Source organism: Protobothrops mucrosquamatus, unplaced genomic scaffold (assembly GCF_001527695.2).
Source record: "Protobothrops mucrosquamatus isolate PMUCROS unplaced genomic scaffold, P.Mucros_1.0 scaffold12, whole genome shotgun sequence".
NCBI classification, from domain to species: domain Eukaryota; kingdom Metazoa; phylum Chordata; class Lepidosauria; order Squamata; family Viperidae; genus Protobothrops; species Protobothrops mucrosquamatus.
In genome coordinates, this window is record NW_015386399.1 from 2,734,145 (window position 1) to 2,754,945 (window position 20,801).

Here is a 20,801-nt window from a genome sequence, read left to right on the forward strand (position 1 = left end):
TTGTCAAAATAATAAAGGAAAGGAAAGTGAGAGTGATTTGAACCCCTCTGTGGTGCAATAGGGCAGCCTTTGTTTAAGCACTCCAATTACTTTTATTCTTCTGATTTTGTTATTATTGCATGGAAGTGAAATGTGTCTAATATATAACTTCAGTGGAGCTCTCCAGCTGAATAAGCCAAATTCCTGTTATTAAATGTGCAGCAGACTAAACACTAGTGTTAAATATCAGGAATCAGATTACACCATTTGGATCTCTGCTTGTCACATATCTACACTGTAGATTAATCACATTTGTTATGGTTTAGTTTGAAAGGCTTTGAGTTTCTTTTTTAAAGTAAAACAAAAGTTTTCTATATCAATCTCTGAGGTTGTTTTGTTGTTATCCTTGCCAATCAGTATTAAAAAAAGAGATGATGATTATTATTTTTTGTCTGTTAACTAGCATTTGAAACATCATACATTTCTGTTTTAACAATTCTGATGTAAAACAGAAATAATAAAATAATAGTCTCTTTTTCCAAGGCTTCTGTGCAAGCAATCTATGATCTGCAACGTAGGTTTTCCCTACCTTTTTCATTTTACACACACATTTTATTTTTAAAAGAGTATGTGCATTCTGCTGCTTTCTTGAAGAGATCTAAGCCAGTTTATAAGACATTACTTGAAAAAAAACTTAGTGTAAATGGTTTCTAATCTCTTTAATTTTAGTAACATTACAGATATTGTATATTTCTTGTTCAGGTTAGGTATTTTTGATCTACGTTTTCAGACTTTCTGTGACAACACATCAATTGAATCATAGTCCCTATTTGTAGGATTAATATGTGCACATATTTCTATATGTTCGAATCTTACCAAGCTCAAGGTTGACTCAGCCTTCCATCTTTCCAAAGTCAATAAAATGAGGATCTAGATTGTTGGGGGCGATATGCTGACCCTGTAAACCGCTTAGAGAGAGTTGTAAAGCACTTTGAAGTGGTATATAAGTCTAAGTAATATTGCTATTTCTGTATGTTGTGCATAAGGGAATTAGGGTAATCAGATTTTACTGACTTCATGGACCATATTAAAAACAAGCAGATACAGCAGAAGAAAATATGTAAGTATTGCTTGGGCTGCATTGCTGATTGGGCGTGTAGCTCCAGCACATTGGGCAGACACCAGTTTAGATAAACCTGTTGAAAACATCTTCATTTAGGCTATTGCCTAAATGAACCCCCGGTCCATCGACTGGCAGCATGCCAGCAACCGGGCTGTGCAAACAAGTGAAGCTCCATCCGCAGGATGCTGGCTGCACACGAAACCATGCCCCTTCTGGTCTGCAGAAAAACCTCTCTCCATGGAACCAGTTGGGGGGCACTGGCCTAATATTCTCCTAAAAATGAAGTCCTCCCATGTATGGTATCAAACCACCAGAGAATTCTGTGTCAGAAAGCAGGAAATGAGCACAACACAAAAAGCTATATATATGAATCTAGTAATCTCGTACAGTTAAAGTAGTGATAGGCTATCTATGAACCATTTTGTATTTGCTTTGTGAAGTTGAGTGTCTGTCCACAGCTTGTTTCTAAAATGTGATAGTATTATTTTATTAAGCATAAATGCTCTTTATTGGAATGTGGTGGATTCTTTTTTTTTTTCCCATGGACCAACAAGCCATTTTTCCATTTCTGGCACAATTGGTTTCCAAAAATTGATGGCAGAGTTTGCCAACTAAAAATTGGCAGTAAATTGATATTTGAAGAACAGGATCTTTTTGTTTCTTTTGGTTTATACCTTGGCCTTGCTTATTTTTGCACCACAGTCAGACCCACAATTTGCGTACAGCTTTCAGAAGAAAAAGAAGTAAAATAATCAAGACAGCTTTTGGACAGTAAAAGTTACTTACAAAAGTAAGGATGCCGAGGGAAAAAAGAGCCTTTTGTATTATTTCTACAAACTTACAGGGCCCCATCACAAGTGCAGGCAGATGGGATAAAAATAGGTGCTGGCTGATTGCTATGTTTTTCAATGGTAAAACAGGTCAACACATACAATGTCAGATTGGCAGTCTAACTTCAGGCAGGAAGAGTAATCTGTTGCTATGTCCACCTTGGCACTATGTTGGGAGTAGCAATAAACTGAATGAAAGGACACCTTTTTCTCATTATCCATGAAGCAATCATCACACCATGTTGATTTCCATCCCCATCATATTTACCAAGTTAGTCTCTTTTCTTCATTCCACATAGATGTAAAATACATCAATAAAGTAAAAATGCAAATATTTAAGCAAACAAATGCAGAATATCCAGCTACAGGAAATCAAACTTCACTATTTTGTCTACTAATTAGTTATCCTAAAAATCCCATTGTTTTCCAACTGATAAAACACAAGAATACACAAGCACCTGTCCACACCTCCATATGCATAAAACAAAAAAAATAAAAATAGAAAGTTGATTATCTGCAAGGCTTTCATTATGCAGGTATGATCTAAATTTTTTTACCATTCTTATTCTTCAGATACCCATATCAGTTATGTCAGTTTATGAATGGTATAGTGTTTCCCTTCATGTCCTGTTTGATTCATTTCTATATATTTTTCTATTCATTTTAGAAAATATATCTAAGGAGGGGAGATGTGTGTGGGTGTATATATGTTTTACAAAATAAGAGTCTGAGTAGACAGCTATACTTCCTAATTAAAGTAAAAAGCAAACATGATGCAGAGATTTGTGGTTATCTTTTTTCCCCTACTCAGTGCCACATTGTGCTATTTTGAAAATCTGGGGAACCCTACTGTTTGGGGACAGGTTTATTATTCCCTGAATATTAAACTTTACAAATGTGCAAGTTTGCAAGCATTATTTAAAAGCTATGTTTCTTTTATACTTTCAAACAGCTATATTTTTGATAAATTGTATGGAAACTCCATCAAATAACTAATAAGAGCTCAATAACCTGACTTTGTCTGTGTTAGACTGGTATTGCCTTGTATTTTAACATGCTATAATAGAATGATGTTGCACAATTTCTTGTTATTCACTACATAATACCTACTCCTTTTGATATTTCTCCTCAGACCAAACTCCAACACCAACCCGGTTTTTAAAAAACTGTGAGGAAGTGGGACTCTTCAGTGAGATAGACTGCAGCTTAGAGCAGGAGTTTAGAAAGGCACAAGAAGAAGACAACAATAAAACGGTATGCCTTTATAGCATGGAAATATTCCTTCCCCACGTTCCTGTGATCTGGGTGAAAACAGAGCAAATCTTTTACCTGAATAAGGAAAGATGTGGGGGGTGGGGAAACATTTAAATTGGAAACTAGGTGGCACTATAGATTGTGACATGTCTGCAACCTGCTTTAAGCTGAACAGACAACCTGGATTTTAAAGGCAAACAGGATTGATTAACTAGTTCAATAGAAGACCACATAACTGCATTCATTTTGAGAACAAATGGAGACATTGGATACAAGTGCATGTGCACAAACACATATAGACTTCAAATCTCATGCAAAAGAAAAAGAAATCTAATTATGATAAATGAGGGAATAATTTTAAAAGTCCAAATTCTATAATCAATAGCTGCTGCAGCCATATTTGCTAGACAGATTGGTTAGCAATGCTCTATATTCAAAAGTGGTTGAAATTGTAGAACTCAAACTGAAGGTGGAATGTTTATGGTTTGCTTCCTTCCCAACGTGGAATAAATAACCCACAATCCACCAAACCAGCCAGACTTATTTGGCTGTAAGTTTGATGCTTCTATAAGAAAGAAAAGTTGCTTCTAGAAAAAAGTAGTAACCACATATACAATTGACTGTGCAGTGCACAGAATGAATTTTTGGAATATTGCCAGGTGGTTTGATATAATGGCATTGTAAGATTTTCACTTCTCTGTTTAAAAAAGTAGGGGAAAGGATAAAAAGTCTGATAGGACAGTTTTATGCAAAGTTTATGAGGCATTCCACCTCTTTATGAAAGATAATTTTTAGAGTTGCTTTTCAGTGTTTATTTAGCAGAAAAAAAGGTATGATTGCTCTTACATTGAGGCCACAATATCATGCCTCAAGAAAATTAGGAAATTAGCAAAGTTTCCATAAGATTATCATTTCTATGCAAAAAAAAGTTTTAAAATGGGCATTTTGTACAGGGTGTAATAGATCTTTTTGTCCATCATGTTGAGGATATGCTGGGGAAATTTAGTTTTAGTGATTTATATTAATTAAATCCAGACATCTCAAGGAAATGTGCTTGCAATGGCTTTTGTACAGTTTGAATAATTCACTGTATTTTATGTCTCAAAGGCCTATCAAAATATATTCATATATAATGATATAGAGTAAGGAATAAATGAAAATTGGAATGTTTAGAATACATATTTTGAGAGAAAATGTAGACATCATTTTTCTGATGTATATTTTTCCTCTTAAAATATAAAAGATGAGTAGAATGGATTTATTAGGCAACATATGCAAAAGCCATATAGAGTGAAAATAGATTGATTACACACAATAGCAATCCATTAGTGCTTACATTTATTCTGCACATAAATTTGATGGGGAAATTCCTTTCATTTCTTTTCCAGAGGAGAAGAAAAAAAATCATCGAAATTCTTAAGGAAGGATTGGAAAGTCCCTGTACTTATCTTAATAACAAGATGGCTCTGGTGTGTTGAATGCGTGTGCCCTTTTTTTCACTGTACAATAATCTCTTTGGTTGTCTACAGATTTGTTGGGTTCCTATAGTTGAATTAAATCTGAAGGGAAGATATCACAAGGGCTATAACCCCAGATCTTTTTGAAATTAGGAAGTAGAGACATCTGAAAGCTATGCCAATGAGAGACATATAATTCTCCTACCACTCCCCAAAAAATCACATTTGACTAAAATTTATTTAAAAATAAATTTAAAGTAAATTGTAAGAAATAAGTACTAGACTTTAAGACTCTTTTGCCAGGAAGAAAGTTTACAGAAATTGAAAATAAACTTCAACCCAATACTACCTAATTACTACTAGGTCAGACCCTTCACATGTTCAGTTAAATGTTTTCATAAAGTTTACATGCATATAGTCTTGTGATAAACCTAATTCATCACATATCCAATATAAGGATAGCATTGGAATTCAATACTTTCAGAATCTTCTGGATGCTACTGAAATACATAGAGGGTCACAACTTTTCAGGATGTATCTGCTTCTCTGCTTTCATCACATACACACAGACACACACACACACACACTCATGCATAAATAAGTATTTTTTTCTTGTCTGATGTCATCTACTTTTGGGGCAACTTATTACAACTAGTGGATCAGATCCCAGAATTCTCTACATGAGTGAATCAGGAAAATTTCAATTTTTATGTATCATTTATAAAGTACTTCCAATCTACATGGCACCTCAGAGAATAAATACAGCTGTCTCCCCCAATGACTTAATATGTAAATTTGAAAGAAACACAAAGTGAAGAAAGGGAAAAACGGAGTATTGAAAACAAGATATTGTTGAAAAAAAATAGTTTATGACCATAAAGGAGAGTTATATAAAATTAAGGACAACAGCTTCTATTGTTTTTAATCTTAAATTCCAGTAAACCATAGCAAAGTATAAGGCAGGATTAAAACAAACAAACCCTGAAGACTGTCTGTCTGATGCTTAAGTCAAAAAGCCATCTCTTGCTGACAGTAACTGATGGTAGTGCCTCAGACAAGAGAGTGCATCAGTCAGACAATGCAACCTAAAGCAGCAAGGTAGACAGTGTCAGCAGATCAGGCTACCATCTGAGCATCAGGCAACAGAATTTAGGTTTATAGTGTGCAAAAAGTCTACATAGCATTTGTTGTAAGTTATATTTGCAAATGTTTATGACCCTTTCTGCTGTTGAAGTATAACTGCTGGCAAATTGGCTCCAGAGCACGGCAAGAGGGCTGGGAGAATAAGGGCAAACCTGACAATCAGTATTGCTTTTATGCAGAACTGGAATAAGCCTATGAAGCATTAGGATATTACCTTCTTTTCTGTACTGCATGTGAGTAGAAAAAACAAGCAAATAGATTCCAATAAGCAAGTGCTGATACCCTTTTTGAAGTTCGTATATTCACTATGTTGAAAGTATGAGATAGGAATATTTTTAAAATATTGTTATTGTTATTATTGTCCATAATCCCAAAATTCTATTAATTGTGATATTATTGTGATCTTATTTTTAAAATGAATAATTCTTCTCTTATTTCTCTCATGATAACCCTAATCAGCCAACCCTAATGGTGTATGATGTGGAGCCACAATTTTTTAAAATTTTAATCTCATGGAAGTAATGGGTCCCAGATTTTGGACACATTGTGTAGGCCCATTTGAGTACCTTCGTTAAAAATTATTGCCCTGTGATGCACCTTTTTGCCCAATAGAAGGTTAAAAACAGACAAATGGACACAAGAGTTTTGGTAGTATACAGCTAAACTATCCTAGCCATATATATCCTGTGACCAGGATGGACAGGGTTTAGAAAATTGTGGTCCACACATCTGTAAATTAAAGGTGTTTTAGAGTACCCATTTTCAAATAATAAACATTTTAATAGATGGCAGTATCATATGGCTCTCTATATGGATTATTTAGCAATGCAATGTGTAGAGTGCTGAAGAGAGAGCATAGAAAAAAATTGCATTGTTTTGATTGTGCCATCTCAAGCGGTAGGGACTTTGCATGACTTTGCAGGCATCTTAGATTGTAGCAATATATTTGTCAAAGGTGTCAAACTGAGTACCTTATTTTATATATACAAAGAATTCTGCTGTGATAATCCAACTGGTATATGCATTTTTGTTCCAAAAGACTGTGAATCATAACAATGAAAGTGATGGAGGTGGGTGTGTATGGGAGTTGACACTTCTATTTTGTGGTTTTGTTGCATGATGACTCATTATAGAAGGATTGTAGGCTTTTAAAATAACACTATGGGGACTAAAACAATGTTGTATATCTCACTGCTTAAGAATATCAACGTAGTATAAGGATAAAGTTCAGAATGGAATGCAACTGCTAAACTGTCAAAATATCATTAGAGTATTAAAGAAGACCCAATATTATCAATCATAGACTCTATGATTGATAATAAACATATATTAATAGATATCATTAAGAGATATAATAAATAATAGATATTTAAAATACTTTTATGAAACATCATTCAGGTTTATGAGGTAAACATACCCTGGTTAGCTAGAATTTGAGCATTTGAAATACATATGTGTTGAGATTATTTAAAGAGTTAGAAAATAAATATTTCTACATTTTAATTTTATGTAATTTGCCAAGCTTCTTACTTCTTACTTCAAACATGTTATTGCATATTTCTCATTTATTTCAGTATTATTTGTCTGGAAGTTTCCAGGCATAAATATTCATTGATTCTTAGCATACTACATTTTTGGTTGAGGGACAATGTAATGAAACAGCTAAAAGACAAAACTATTCCCTGGGAAACCTCTGGTTTATTTCTCACTTCTCCCATCAATAGTCTGTCTTAAGTAAGTCCCATAATCTGCAATCTGAACAATATTAATTAATGTCTATATGGATATTTCCATAAAATAATAAGGACTTAAGCTTAACCCCAATAGATTTGCAAAATACTTGGAATGGTGAAAAATGCTAACTTTTGTGAAACCATTCTCTGACCTAACTTATTTTTTCAGGATGAGGAATGCACTTGTTCTTTCCATAATGCTTTGGAAATTCTATAAGTAAAAAAAAGATTAAGTCCAAAGAAAGGAAGGCTAGACAAAAGCTAATTTTTTGACCTGCAATGAAAATGAAATTAATCAAATGCATTTCATATTAAGAGCTCTGCATTTAATAATCCCTCTTGCCTTCTATCTCATTAAACATTACAATTCAGTGGCAACTTTTAGAAAGATTTTTTAGGACTATGTGGAATCTTTGAGGAGTCAAGTGTAAGTCTAGATCTCAAATTGCAAACTTTCATTTCATAGGATAATTTAGAAATATGGATTGTGGGATTTAGAGGTACCATAAAGATTTTCCAATAAGCAAATAATAAATGGAAGTTTGTGTTGGTGCAATTGTTTCAAGAGTGACTCTGAAAGCCAGCCACCATTAATAAGTAATTATGGTAGGGGCTATTCTGCTAAAGATGAGAGAATGGATTACACTTCCTTCTATCTGAAGATGCCTTAAGGAGAAAACGGCCTAGAAATATATGTTAGGGTCATTGACAATATTGACTATTGATTTAGCACAAAGCATTAAGAGCTAATAGCTTTCTTTCTAAAAGTGTGCTGTGGTGGCATTTTACTGCATGATTTGTTATGCACTGTAATTTGGAGCCTCTCGAAATATATCAATAGATGGCCATTTTTAAAATTTCAGACACTTAAGCATATTATTCCAGATGCATTCTGCCTTTAAAGCTGGCCATCAGGGAATTCATAGGAATGCTTGTTGGAAGCGGCAGTAATTATAATGCAGCTGTCCAGAGGCAGTTTAACAGGAGGCTGTTTCCCAAGCATTCACCCCTGTGAATGACAGTGACTTACAAAAAGACTGTTGAAAGGGAACCGAATTGTGCCATAATTGTCCCAGAAGGCTTAAAGGACACACCACCAGAAAAGCTAAATGAGTACTTATCTCTCTTTCATAGGAACTGAATAGTGATAAGAAATTCTAGACACTATCCAGTTACTTTAACTCCAGAAATATCTAAACACACCATGAATCGACTATTAGTGATCTTTTCAGGATGTTATATTCCATAGCAAGTTCATATAATTGGCTAGATAATATAAATGCAGCTGATCACAAGGATCTTTGCACAAAATATATATAATCTAGGTTTATCGTTTTCTTTGTGTTACTTGAAAGGCAGTAGAAACTTCACCATCCTAATAATAATAACTGATTGGCATTAGAGAGAAACATTCAATCCATATCCCAAATCCTAATTCTGGACTGCTCCTATTCCTTTAATTAATTTTGAACATTACTTTGAGTCTTGCTGTAATATTGAGAGAAAGGAAGCTACAAGTAGTCCTCAACTTACAACTATTCATTCAGCACCCATTGAAGTGACAATAATATTGTAAAAAGTGGCTTATGACCAATTTGCAAATTTACAACTTTTGTAGCATTCCCCACAGTCATATGATCAAAATGTGGGCCTTGGCAATTGCCATGTATTTATGACATTTGCAGCAACCCAGGATCTTGTGATTGCCATTTGTGCAGGGGGTTGCAACAAGCAAAATCAATGGGGAATGATGGATTCAGGTATTTGCTTAACAAACTATGATGATTTGCAAAAAAGCTCATAAAATGAGGTGTGACTACATAATAACCTCAGTGCTTAGTGAAGGAAATTCTGGTCTCAGTTGTGGTTATAAGTTGAGAATTATCTGTAGGTTCAGACCTCAGAAAATGACAGCTATGGTATAATATTTTCACAGCACCTAAAATTCTGAAGTTTCATAATGTATAGGCCTTCCATTTCCAAGTGGTGTTGTTATAATCCTAACTTTCAGTGTGGTCCCAGACTATTTCACAAAGTATCACCTAACTGTAATTTTAAATGTGAATGGAGGAGGAAGTTATTAAATATATGAGAGTAATCATATTTCTATTTCTCATCTGATTATATTGAAATTAAATTTAAATTAAATAAGTGAAAGTCTTTGTCCTAAAGTTGATGGGGTGTGGCTCTTAATGCATCATTCAATGGCCAGAAACAAGCAACAGTTGAACTAATTAAAATGAAGATGACATCTTGGGAATCTTTACTTCTATATTCATTATTAATTGTTTATATACTGCAGTTTGCTCCCATATATGTGAACCTTGGCTCAAAGCTCCATATATGTCAGTGGGAGTAGGAGCATACAGTATTAGTGGCCCTAGATAGATAAGTACTTAGGACCATCAATGTGATCGGGGAAGCTTTTCAAGCAGACATGTGCACTTATACTAAAACCCTTACACCTGCTGTTAATTTCTACACTGATGTAGAAAAATCATAACTTTTTTTTTTTAAAGCCATGTCAGTGGTTTTTGGTTGACATGTTTAAGGACCAAACCTGCATCTCAATAACATTTTAGTAGTACTTTTCTAAGATAAGACTCAGAAATCTTGGCAGCTTTTCTACACAATATTTTAACTTACTCCAGTTGAGCTCTGAGCAGAGTTCTACCACATGGGTGGGTAATAGGACACTCCTGATCCATTTCAGAGCAAGGTGCACTTCTGCTTTATTTATGGAGACAGACGTACAGTTTGAGGACTTAATCATACTTGATAAATCATCCTAGAAAGCCTATTAGAACCATATGCTGATTGTGCATTAATGTGGGAAGTCTGGTTTTAGTTGACTAGGTCAGCCTCTAAGCTTCTCCCTCCCAGCATGCCTCCTATCTGCTTGCCCCTTCAACCTTGTTTGTGAGCTATTTATGCTTTCTAAGTGGTATTGGTATGTGGTGGGACATTAATCTTAGAATTATTATTGGAAATGGGGGAGAAGAGAACATAAAAAGCTTGATAAAGTAAATGAGCAGTGGCCATTGCCACCTTTATTTGGTAGTAATTCCACAGCTAGAGCCAAAAAGCTGAGAGCAGGAAACACCAGTGAATTCTTTCAGCCGTAAGGGAATCGTTTCAAGGCAAGGATTTATCTGGTTGGTAAATGGCTGAAAATGGTGCCGAAGATTTCCAGTTTGCTCTCCTTCATTTAGCCACAGGGATAAGCTTGCATTATTTGCTCTTTCATGGGATTGACCCTGGTCCTTCCTGACAGGATTGTCTCTGATAAGGTATTTCTCCAAAAATAAGCTGGAACAAATCCAATGGGATAGCCTCTCATAGAAATAAATAGATTTACATGCTACCGTATATATAGGTAGTCCTTGATTTAGGACTTAATTGTTCCAAGATTTACAGTCATAAATCATTGCTGTCTTGTTTTGCAACACTCCTCAAGTGAATGCCACAATTGTTAAGCAAACCTCTTCTGACTTCCCAAGTTGTCTTTGTTTGTCAGAAGCAAGCTAGTAAAGTCTCAATTTGTGATAACCTGACTAAAGAAACTGAAACCAGTGCAAAACTTCATTGTCAAGTGCCCAAATTACAATCATGTGACCATGTGGATAGTGCAATAGTTGTAACTTTAAGGACAGATCAGAAGTCACTTTTTTAGAAGTCACTTTTTTGAACCATTGTTAAACTTACAATAGCAAATTAAGCATTAAGCACTAAGTATCTAAGTCTTATTGAAATGAATGGAAGATAAGTTTATTGATTGATTGATTTGTCTTGATTAGTTTTATTGATGTCATTGATTTGAGTGCTACTTATGAATGTTACTTTTTAATAAGCAAGAATAATTATTTTGAAATACAGTATTACAGGAAAATAGTAGAGTTCTATAGTACTAATCTTTCAAGCCATTTAAATAATGGCTATTTAAAAGTTGCTTTTACACTTAACAGTGTATATCCCCCAATGCAGAAGATAAAAAGAAATCAAATTCTTATCAGGTTGAAAAAAATATTATATTTTCAATATTTTAGTGATACTGTTGTCACACAGCCTAGGATAACAGAGCTAAATCTTTCCTGTCATGATTACCATAAAGTTTTGGTACCATAAAGTGAAAAAAGTTTAATGAAGGATTAATAAAGACAAGTACCGCAGGAAGTTAAAAGTTAGGGAGGGGAATAAATAAATGAAAAGTATAAAAAAAATCTTACACACAAATTTGAGTAGTTTGTTATTTATTTCCACAAATATTTTTTAGTATTTACTACTCTAAAACAGGTATCAGGAAGGACATAGTCAATCGCAAAACATTTCTATTTGAGAAGGTAGCCTTTTCCAATCTTGCTTTACTACAACCCATTTTGTCGTGGGTGGGGGTTCCTAATAGACAATCGAGTGCACTGAACTGAGAACTAGTCTTTCCTTTGCAGCATTTATCTTATCCTTTTTTTAATTAAAGGAATCTAGATGAAAGTTAAGTTCAGATGAGGTAGGAAGGTTGGTAAACGTCTGCAGGTTGCTTACTGCTAAGTTAGAATAAAATAATGCAGTATAATAATTCCAAATATTTGGATGATGGTGATGATGATTTCTACAGCATATTATCCAGCATATGCTGGAAAATAATTATTCAAGACAAAATAAGATACTCTCACTATCCCAACTAACTATACTATAACTTATAAAACATAACTTATTACATATTGATACTGTCATGTAAACCCTTAACAGGAGAAGACAAGGTGAGAGATTATCATCTATAGTCTGTTGCTTGGAAGGGTATAACATAAATCTTTCTGAGTGTAAATGCCTTTGTAAGAGTTATAGTTATTGACAAATTAGCATAATGTAATTGGCTAGCAAGGTCAACATTCTTCAGGAGCTTTATGCATGTTTATTGTAGAAGACCAAGATAAAATTGTGCTCTGTATGATTCCACATGTGTATGCATGTATGCATGATTATGTACATGTTGGCATTCCCTCCTTGGGAGAAGATATTCATTTATGATTTTGTCTGTTATTACTATGAGACTTTTTCTTTTATATTGACTCCACTTAGATAATCTTTTCAAAGTCCATAGTGACATGATTTGGCTAAAACACAGGAAGAAGTTAGTCACAAATTTCTTTAAGGAATTCCCTGTGTTATCTGTAATTTGAATGCTTATATGATTAAGCTCAGAGTAAAATACAGTATCCTAAAGCAGCATTAATAAATAATTTAAAAACAATATTAAATGAGAATGGAGCATAGAAACTATATTGGTATCAGCAGACAATCATCATTTGCTCCTCTCTGATGCATGAATGCGAAATACACATTCATGCAATACAAATTCATGCATTTCTTTATTAAAGAAATGGGCAGATATTCAAAATTTACAAAATATTTAGAAGCAGTGATTTCCAAGGCTATATCTTAAAATAAAATGGCCCATGCTAGAAAAAAACCCCAGAATAAACAGGTAAGAATAAGAAAAAAATTACTTATTGGCAGTCTATATGGATTTTATATCTTTCTGCTAATTTAGCAATACTGCAAAAGTTATGAATATAATAATGTGAATGTGTGAGCATGGGTGTTTATGAGTATAGAATATATGTAGCCAATGCGGTATTGTGGTTAAATGTTGGATCAGCACCTGAGAGACTCAAGTTTTAATTCTCCCTTAGACTCTGAAGCAGGCTGGATGATTTTGGCACCAATCTCTCTCTCTCTCTCTCTCTCTCTCTCTCTCTCTCTCTCTCTCTCTCTCTCTCTCTCTCCCTCCCTCTCTGTCTCCCCTAGATTGGGAAGTTGAAAAATATTTTTGAACCAGCACTAGAGCAGTGTGGTAGATTTGCGCCTGTAACTTTCACCTTGCAGGATATATGCTTAAATTAAAGAGAGCATCACTGTTTATGATGAAATTCATGAAAACATATATAAAAGTAAATTGCTATTTCAGTATTTTTAAATAGAAGATCTGCATGGACTATTGTTAATTACTACTAATTGAATCTACCTTGTCAACATCTCTTTTCAGAAAAAAATGGATTGCATTTGCCTGACAAAAAATACCAAACAGCAAAAATCAGAGTAGCCTGCAATGTTTCACTAGCAGACATAATCTTGTTTATTTGCTTTTAAAAATTGCATTTAGAAAAGGAAATCGGTTTGCACCACTGACATTCTGCCAGATTCCTGTTTATAAACACATCAGGCAATGTCAAGAGCAAAAACAAAATCCATATAGGACTTCAATGTTATTAACTCAAATATAAATAAAAAGCTGGCCATTCAGTTTAATTCCCTGCTTTGCAGCCTTAGGATGCTATGCAGTTATCTTAGAGTGGCTTATACTAAATGACCCTAATTGTGCTGTACACATTTAGTACTGCTGAAATTTCATTGGAACATAAGAAGTGCTTTGTGTGGAATGCTGATTGAATGATGATCTCAGTCATTTGATTGTTTGAGAAATAAATAACCTTTAGTCTGTGCAGTATAGGGCCTTTTCTTTTAAAACTTGAACATTTGTTTTATTGGGATCTTCCAAGGCAGCCTATATTTTCCCTAAGGTAATATATTTTTATAGACAAATCAAATGGTTAGGGACACTACATTTCATGCATTTTTTAAAAAGTATCTCTTCTCAATTAGAATTTTAAAAAACCCACACAAACAAAAGTATACCCAAAACAAGAGAAAATAATGTTCTGCTGTTACATCTGGCATACATTGCATGTCAAGAAAGCAATCTGCATAGATACTCAAAAAAGAAGATGAATGGAAAGATAGATGAATCTGAAAACAGGAGGCATCTTTCATTATTCATTTCTGTTGATAATTAGAGGGCACTACTAATTAGATCATGTCAAAGAAATTAAGATAAAAGAGGAAAAACATTAAATCTATTGCATTTTTGAGCAGGCCATCACATCAGAGGAGTTAGTGAAGTTTACACAAATTGCTTGCTAGAGAAGAAATGAAAAAGCTCTTTTAGACGACAAAGGAAGGAAACTTTATTCTAGAAAGCTCTGCAAGTCTTCTGTTGGTATGTCATTACCAGCTGTTACACACACACAGACACACACACAGATAGAGACCCACAGAGACACACAAAGAGAGGGGGGAGGGTAGAGAGAGAAACTTGTGCAAGGGCTTTTATAAAGGATACATTTTTTGACATCATGAAATTGTTTTGGAGTTGGAAAAGCTATGTGCAGAAATGAATATATTTATTTGTAGAGGCTAAAAACTTCAATTCCCATTTTATTCTTGGAGTTGGGAAGGTGCAAGATAATCCACTATTTAAAATGAGCTATTCTGCTGTCTCAATTCAATAGTGTGTTTTCTAAGTGATCCAAGGCCTACATGGTATTCAGAGTCACATTTTGCTTCCTTTTGTGCTGGACCAAAAGTCAAATGCAAACTATAATGAGGCTAGAAATACAAACATCTTTTTTTATGAGATCATGGCATAGTTTTTGTTATTCAGATTGTGCTGCATTTATTTATTTTAAAATCAGCTATCTCACAGAATGTGAATCTGGGCAGTATAAAGACATAAAATAACAATATTTATAGGATGATCAAGTAATGTTGGTTGTTGCGTGATGAGCTTCCCTTTGGGAAGATAATAAGAAGGTTCCCCAGTTATGACTAAGTTACTAGAAGACTATTGTCTGGGATTTTATTTTTGAGTCTGCAAGATGAAGGTAAAAAGGAAGCTTAGAAGACTCTCTGTTTGTATATTGTTCATGATTATGGCAGAGCAAAGTGCCTTCACTAAAATAAAACAAAGCATGATTGCATTAGGATTTATAATAATATAATAATATTGAAGTTCAATCCTGAGAATTGGTAGTATGTATGTAGCAGAGATGGCTAAAAAAATAGGAAAATTTTTGAGTTTTGTCAAATTCAACTGCTAGAGTTTGGGTATTAGAAATCTGGCAGTGATGCTATTATCAGATGCAGTTTCCATAAACATGATGCATTCCATGAAAGTATTCACATTAGTCTCTTAATCGGAGTAGTAAAAGCTGATCAATGGGACATACTTTTCAGAATGGTCAGATATCTGTAGAACTGAGCACAACAACTTTTTTGAATTCTCGATCAAATCTGCAAGCCAAGAAATTGGATGGATAAATTTTCCCAGAGAAAAGAACATTTCCAACATTTGCTCAAGGGCTAGACTAAACCCATAACAGTAATGGCACTGCCATTGAAAAAGCTCAGTGAAAGCAGGATGCCTAACTCTTCAAGAGACATTTATATGAGAAAAAGTGGTACACTTGCACATACTTCTTGGCCATTTTGCAATGAAATAAGTGCAAGAGCGCTATGACGGCTTCGCAAAAATTTTGCTTTGAAATAATTTCTAGAACAGATTCTCCTCTTTTGTAAAATTAAAAGAAACATGCAGAAAATTTTCTGGGCCCAGCATCAGATCTTGTTTAGTCAGGCCAGATGTCTAACCACTATTCCTAGATATAAATTGTTCCTTTCCTTTGTGAGTTATAATACAGGGCCAATCAGGGTTTAATCCTTTAAATTTAAATTCTTTAAATCTATTATCAGTAAATCTGTTAATAAAGTAGTAGTTTAGCTCTGATTTTTCTCCTCCCCCGCAATTCTGAGAACAGTCTGGTGAAAAGATGTTGAGAATCTCAGAATTTAGCAGTTTTCTTGTAGACATTTCATTACCCAAACTGATGCTAGTCACTTAGTGCTAGTTATGTAGTTTGGGTAGTGAAACGTCTGCAACAAATGCTGATACTTTTCTGGAATATAACACAAGCAATAATGGAATGGAAATTTGGTTCAATTAGTGAGAGAATGTCTTCAACAAGTGAAATATACTCCTGTTTCAATAGGATTTGTCCATATTCTGCAGAACATTAAGATGGCTTTGCCAGAACATTAAAAAAGATCAAAATAATAAAAGACCAAGATTCAGCCCAGTCATCTTCAGCCAATAATATAGTTATGATTTATAGAAACAATTTAATTAGAAATATTTATCTCTGTGCCAAATCTCCCTTAATTTTTATCATTGTTTGAGCAAGTGACTTCTATTCTTATAAGTTATTTTCAGGATCCTTGAGAAATGTTTTTTGAATTTATTTTTTTATTTAAGTTACTGTAGGGTTCTGCAGGCGTTCTGTTGCATAGCTCTCTATCCTGAAGCTTCTTTGGTTTCCTACATTTCCCAATCTGAAAAGATCTCATGGAAGCAAAGGAACCTGTGACCTCCTAAAGACGCAACTGTAAAATCAGGAACAGCATATTCTCTCTCTCTCTCTCTCTCTCTCTCTCTCTCTCTCTCTCTCTCTCTCTCTCTCACACACACACACACACACACACACACACACACACACACACACAGAGAGAGAGAGAGACAGACACACACACATTTCATAGCTAAATAAACCCAATAACACCATATCTTTAAAAATTTCAGCAAAAAAATATTCTCTTTGAAAAAAATATACATTAGAAGTAAATTTCCTTTTATGACTAGCTAGTAGAAAAAAATATTTAAGAGATAGTTAGTTGGTGTGAGATTAAGGCAACATGTGCATATATTTATAAATATTTTATTATTATTATTATTATTATTATTATTAATAATAATAATAATAATAATAATAATAATAATAATAATAATTTTATGCCACTCATCTCCCCTATAAGATGATTCTGGGAAGCTCACAGATTGTAAAACAAATAGAAAAATAATTAAAATATTTAAAAATATTAAAACTATACAGATTAAAATTTAAAATTATTCAAGACTGATGGCCTTAATCCAGCTTAACCTAATCAAACAAATCCTGTAAGAAATAAAACAAAAAGGACCAAACACCTCTTCACCAACAATTAATACCCAGATTAGCAGAGGTTATCACCACGATAGACCAAGATCAAGAACTAAACAATACCCCAATCAAGGAACTACCAACTCAGACAAACAAGTTAACAGTAAACAACACCCTAAACAAGGAACCACCAATACCGGCTGGGCACGCCACTAGTACATAAAGAGAGCAAATCCCATGTCTTTCTAGCACTGATGTTGTTACTTAGTTTGGTAATGAAACATCTGCAAAAAAACAAACTCATTTATATAAATCACAAATATTAAAGGTTTTTTTGTGCATCAAAGCATTATAATTCATTGGAATATTTCAGTGGAACAGAAAACAAAACATAAAATTGTATGAAAATACTTCCGACAAAGAATAATCCTAAATATGTCACACATTTAATAACTACCGTTAAGTTGCACATGTGCTTCTTACTTTTGTTGTAAACTGTGTTCTCTACTCCCTATTCCCACCCCCCAAAATGTCTGCATTAGAAATTATGACTCAGAACGGTATTCTCATTCCTATATATCAGCTATTTTCAGTTTCAGTATTTTACACTGTAAAAGCAATGTATTGTCACTTCTTTAGAGCTGGTTAGAGTGAGATCAGTTGAAACATTGTTGGCCAATAACATGTTTTAAATATACATTATTGGCCAATATGTACTTTTAGATATAAGAAAAATCTAAACAAATGCTAGCATCTAATTTGCTCTCTCTGTCTTTCTCTCCCCCTCCCCTTTTCACAGAATATTCCAATGCATAATAGTGTGGGAGATGCTATGACAGGACCCGGGGTGCACCAGCTCTCTAATCCCAGGATGCCAAATCATGACACCAGCATTGTGATTCAACAAGCCATGCCATCACCACAATCAAGTTCAGTCATAACACAAGCACCTTCAACAAATCGGCAGATTGGGTAAGTACATCTTCAGTAGTTGTAAAATATTATGAAGATGGAAACTATTTCACTTAATATTTTTTCCTGTAAAATAGAAGAAGGTGATACTTGTATTGGTGGCTTCACCAGCTATGACGCCAAGTATGGAGACTGAATCCTATCTTTTTATTATGTCTTTTATAATTTAAATGTAACAGGGCAAACATATTCTGTGGCACTGTTGCTGAATTATTATACTTTACAGAATGTAGTTAGGATGATCTGGTTTATAATAAAAAAAGCTTGATTGTTTATGTATGTCTTTCTGTGTGTACATATATGTGAGGGATGTGTGTGTGTGTGTGTGTGTATGGTCACCTCTTTTGCTGATCAAACAACCATAAGAGATTTTACTCATATATACTAAGCTTTGATTGGATGTACTGTTTACTATTGGCCTAGATCAGGCACGCTGCCTGGGAAATTTTGGGAATTGCAAATAACAAATCTTAAAAGTTGTTAAATTTGTGAAACACTGGCCTAGATTATCCTTCCTATTCTAGTCTCCCCTCTCCCCAATATACATTTCTCTGCTCACAAATTTGATAGCAGTATTACTTAGATTGGAAATTGATACAAGTCATTTTCTGATGTTGTTCTTCAGTTACTGAACTTTCCTGCCTCAGAAGGTCAGATTAATGTCTCATTATGTGCTTTTAGATAAACATAATAGATGTTCTGTTGAGCTTTTATTTGTTTCCAATGTCATTTTATCATTTTATTGTGATTAATGCTACTACTGTGTATTACATATTCATTACAACATTCCCTTTCTAGGTGAGAATCATTATGCAAACCATAGAAAATAAGCAAGAAATAATAAACCAAAGGAACCAAAGGCAGGTTATTTAAAAAAGGAAATATAACTACATGTAATTTACCCCACCACTTTTCTTCATGCTTCATAATTCCTCATAAATCTTCTATGTCCATATACTGTTCCATACATTTTTTTGTTATTTTTTAAACCTGTTCACTTTTTAAGTATCTCAAGCCACCATATTCTTGGTTCACCTTTTCTTTGCACTCCCTTAACTCTTCATATATTTCTATTACATTTGACTTTGTTCTGTCTCTATAATATTAATGTATTTTGTACTTCCCCCTTTGTATTTAATCAACCATCAACATTCATTCATTCTTGATCCTATCTCTTTTTCTTTCATACATGCCCTTCTTAAATATACATTCACACTACAATCAGCATTTATATTTCCCTGACATACTTCAACATAATAACATTGACAAGGCACCTTTATATATATATATATACCTCTTGCTCAGTTTTAAACAAAACATTTATTCTTCACAATATAATACCATATTCACTGCATTTCAGCCAGCATTTGTAGGTTAAAATTTATCTATCCATTTCCCCATCTACAGTAAACATTCTGTTCAAGCGCACAAATGTTCTGTATCTACTTGTATCCTTGCAATTATACTTTCCTTTTTTCCTGTCAAGCATCCTGATTGTTGATACATTATTTTTCAGACCATAGTCCACATTGCTATATGCAATTTGTCTAACATTCACTATGACTTCAGCCAATAACATAGCATCATCTGCGTTGGGTACATGCAAAGTATGCTGTATCTATGCTTTGTAGTATACTTCATGTACTGCAAAGTATGGATACATTCTCATATCTAAGCAACAGACTTCTCACATGATCAGAAATATTAATTATACATTTATGCTTGAATACATTAAACAGCAAAGGGGATGTTCTGATCTTACTTTCTGTTGCTGGTTACGAAATCGTTATACTTTACTTTATATAGTATACCCAAATTCATGCCTACTGACTTTATTATATGCTTTTTCTATATCAGGAAATGTACGATTTCTTTGCATTCATACATTCGTCAGTGAATGCCACTGCTTTTGTTGCTGTTACTCTTGTTGTTATTTTTTTAAGTTGAATATATTGTCTGAGCACTCATTTAATTAGTGATCTGCAAAAATCTCAGCATATCAATTCTTGATGTCTTATTTAAATTTTTTTGCATATCTAGGCATTCAGTCTTCTTTTTCACATAATACTTTTGGGATAGCAATTTTCTTTTGCATTCCTTACCTTGACTGATTAAACTTTCTGGGAAAATTTAAATAGTACAATCAAAATAATTTCACTTTGATGAAACTATTTATTTATTGAATTTATCTATATTTTAAACATTTCTTAAGCACAAAAGGCTGTTTTATAAAGGTTTTATTTGAAATTTCAGGTTTTCCTTCTAATATAATGCAAGATTAGTTATGGTACAGTATTGTTTGGCACATAACTAATTAGAAGAATGTAATACTTTGGGAAGATTTATTTTTAAAAACCCGTATATAATGAATGCAAACAGTACAAATATGCTCGGTCGTGAACTTTAAACTTTTTAGCAGTGTTGTTATGGTCTTAGTGTATTTAAAGGGGGAGCAGAATCAGGCCCAGAAGGCTGTAGAGAAT

At 33.8% G+C, this 20,801-nt stretch overlaps 1 protein-coding gene across 1 annotated transcript in view; it reads left to right on the forward strand.

The window, feature by feature from the left end:
• Positions 1-20,801, forward strand: part of LOC107282751 (cyclic AMP-responsive element-binding protein 5-like) — a 47,808-nt gene that overhangs the window by 15,332 nt on the left and 11,675 nt on the right. The window contains exons 4-5 of the mRNA XM_015810567.1: positions 3,065-3,186; positions 18,146-18,318. Coding sequence (XP_015666053.1) covers positions 3,065-3,186; positions 18,146-18,318 — 295 coding nt within the window. The remainder of the gene's footprint in view (positions 1-3,064; positions 3,187-18,145; positions 18,319-20,801) is intronic.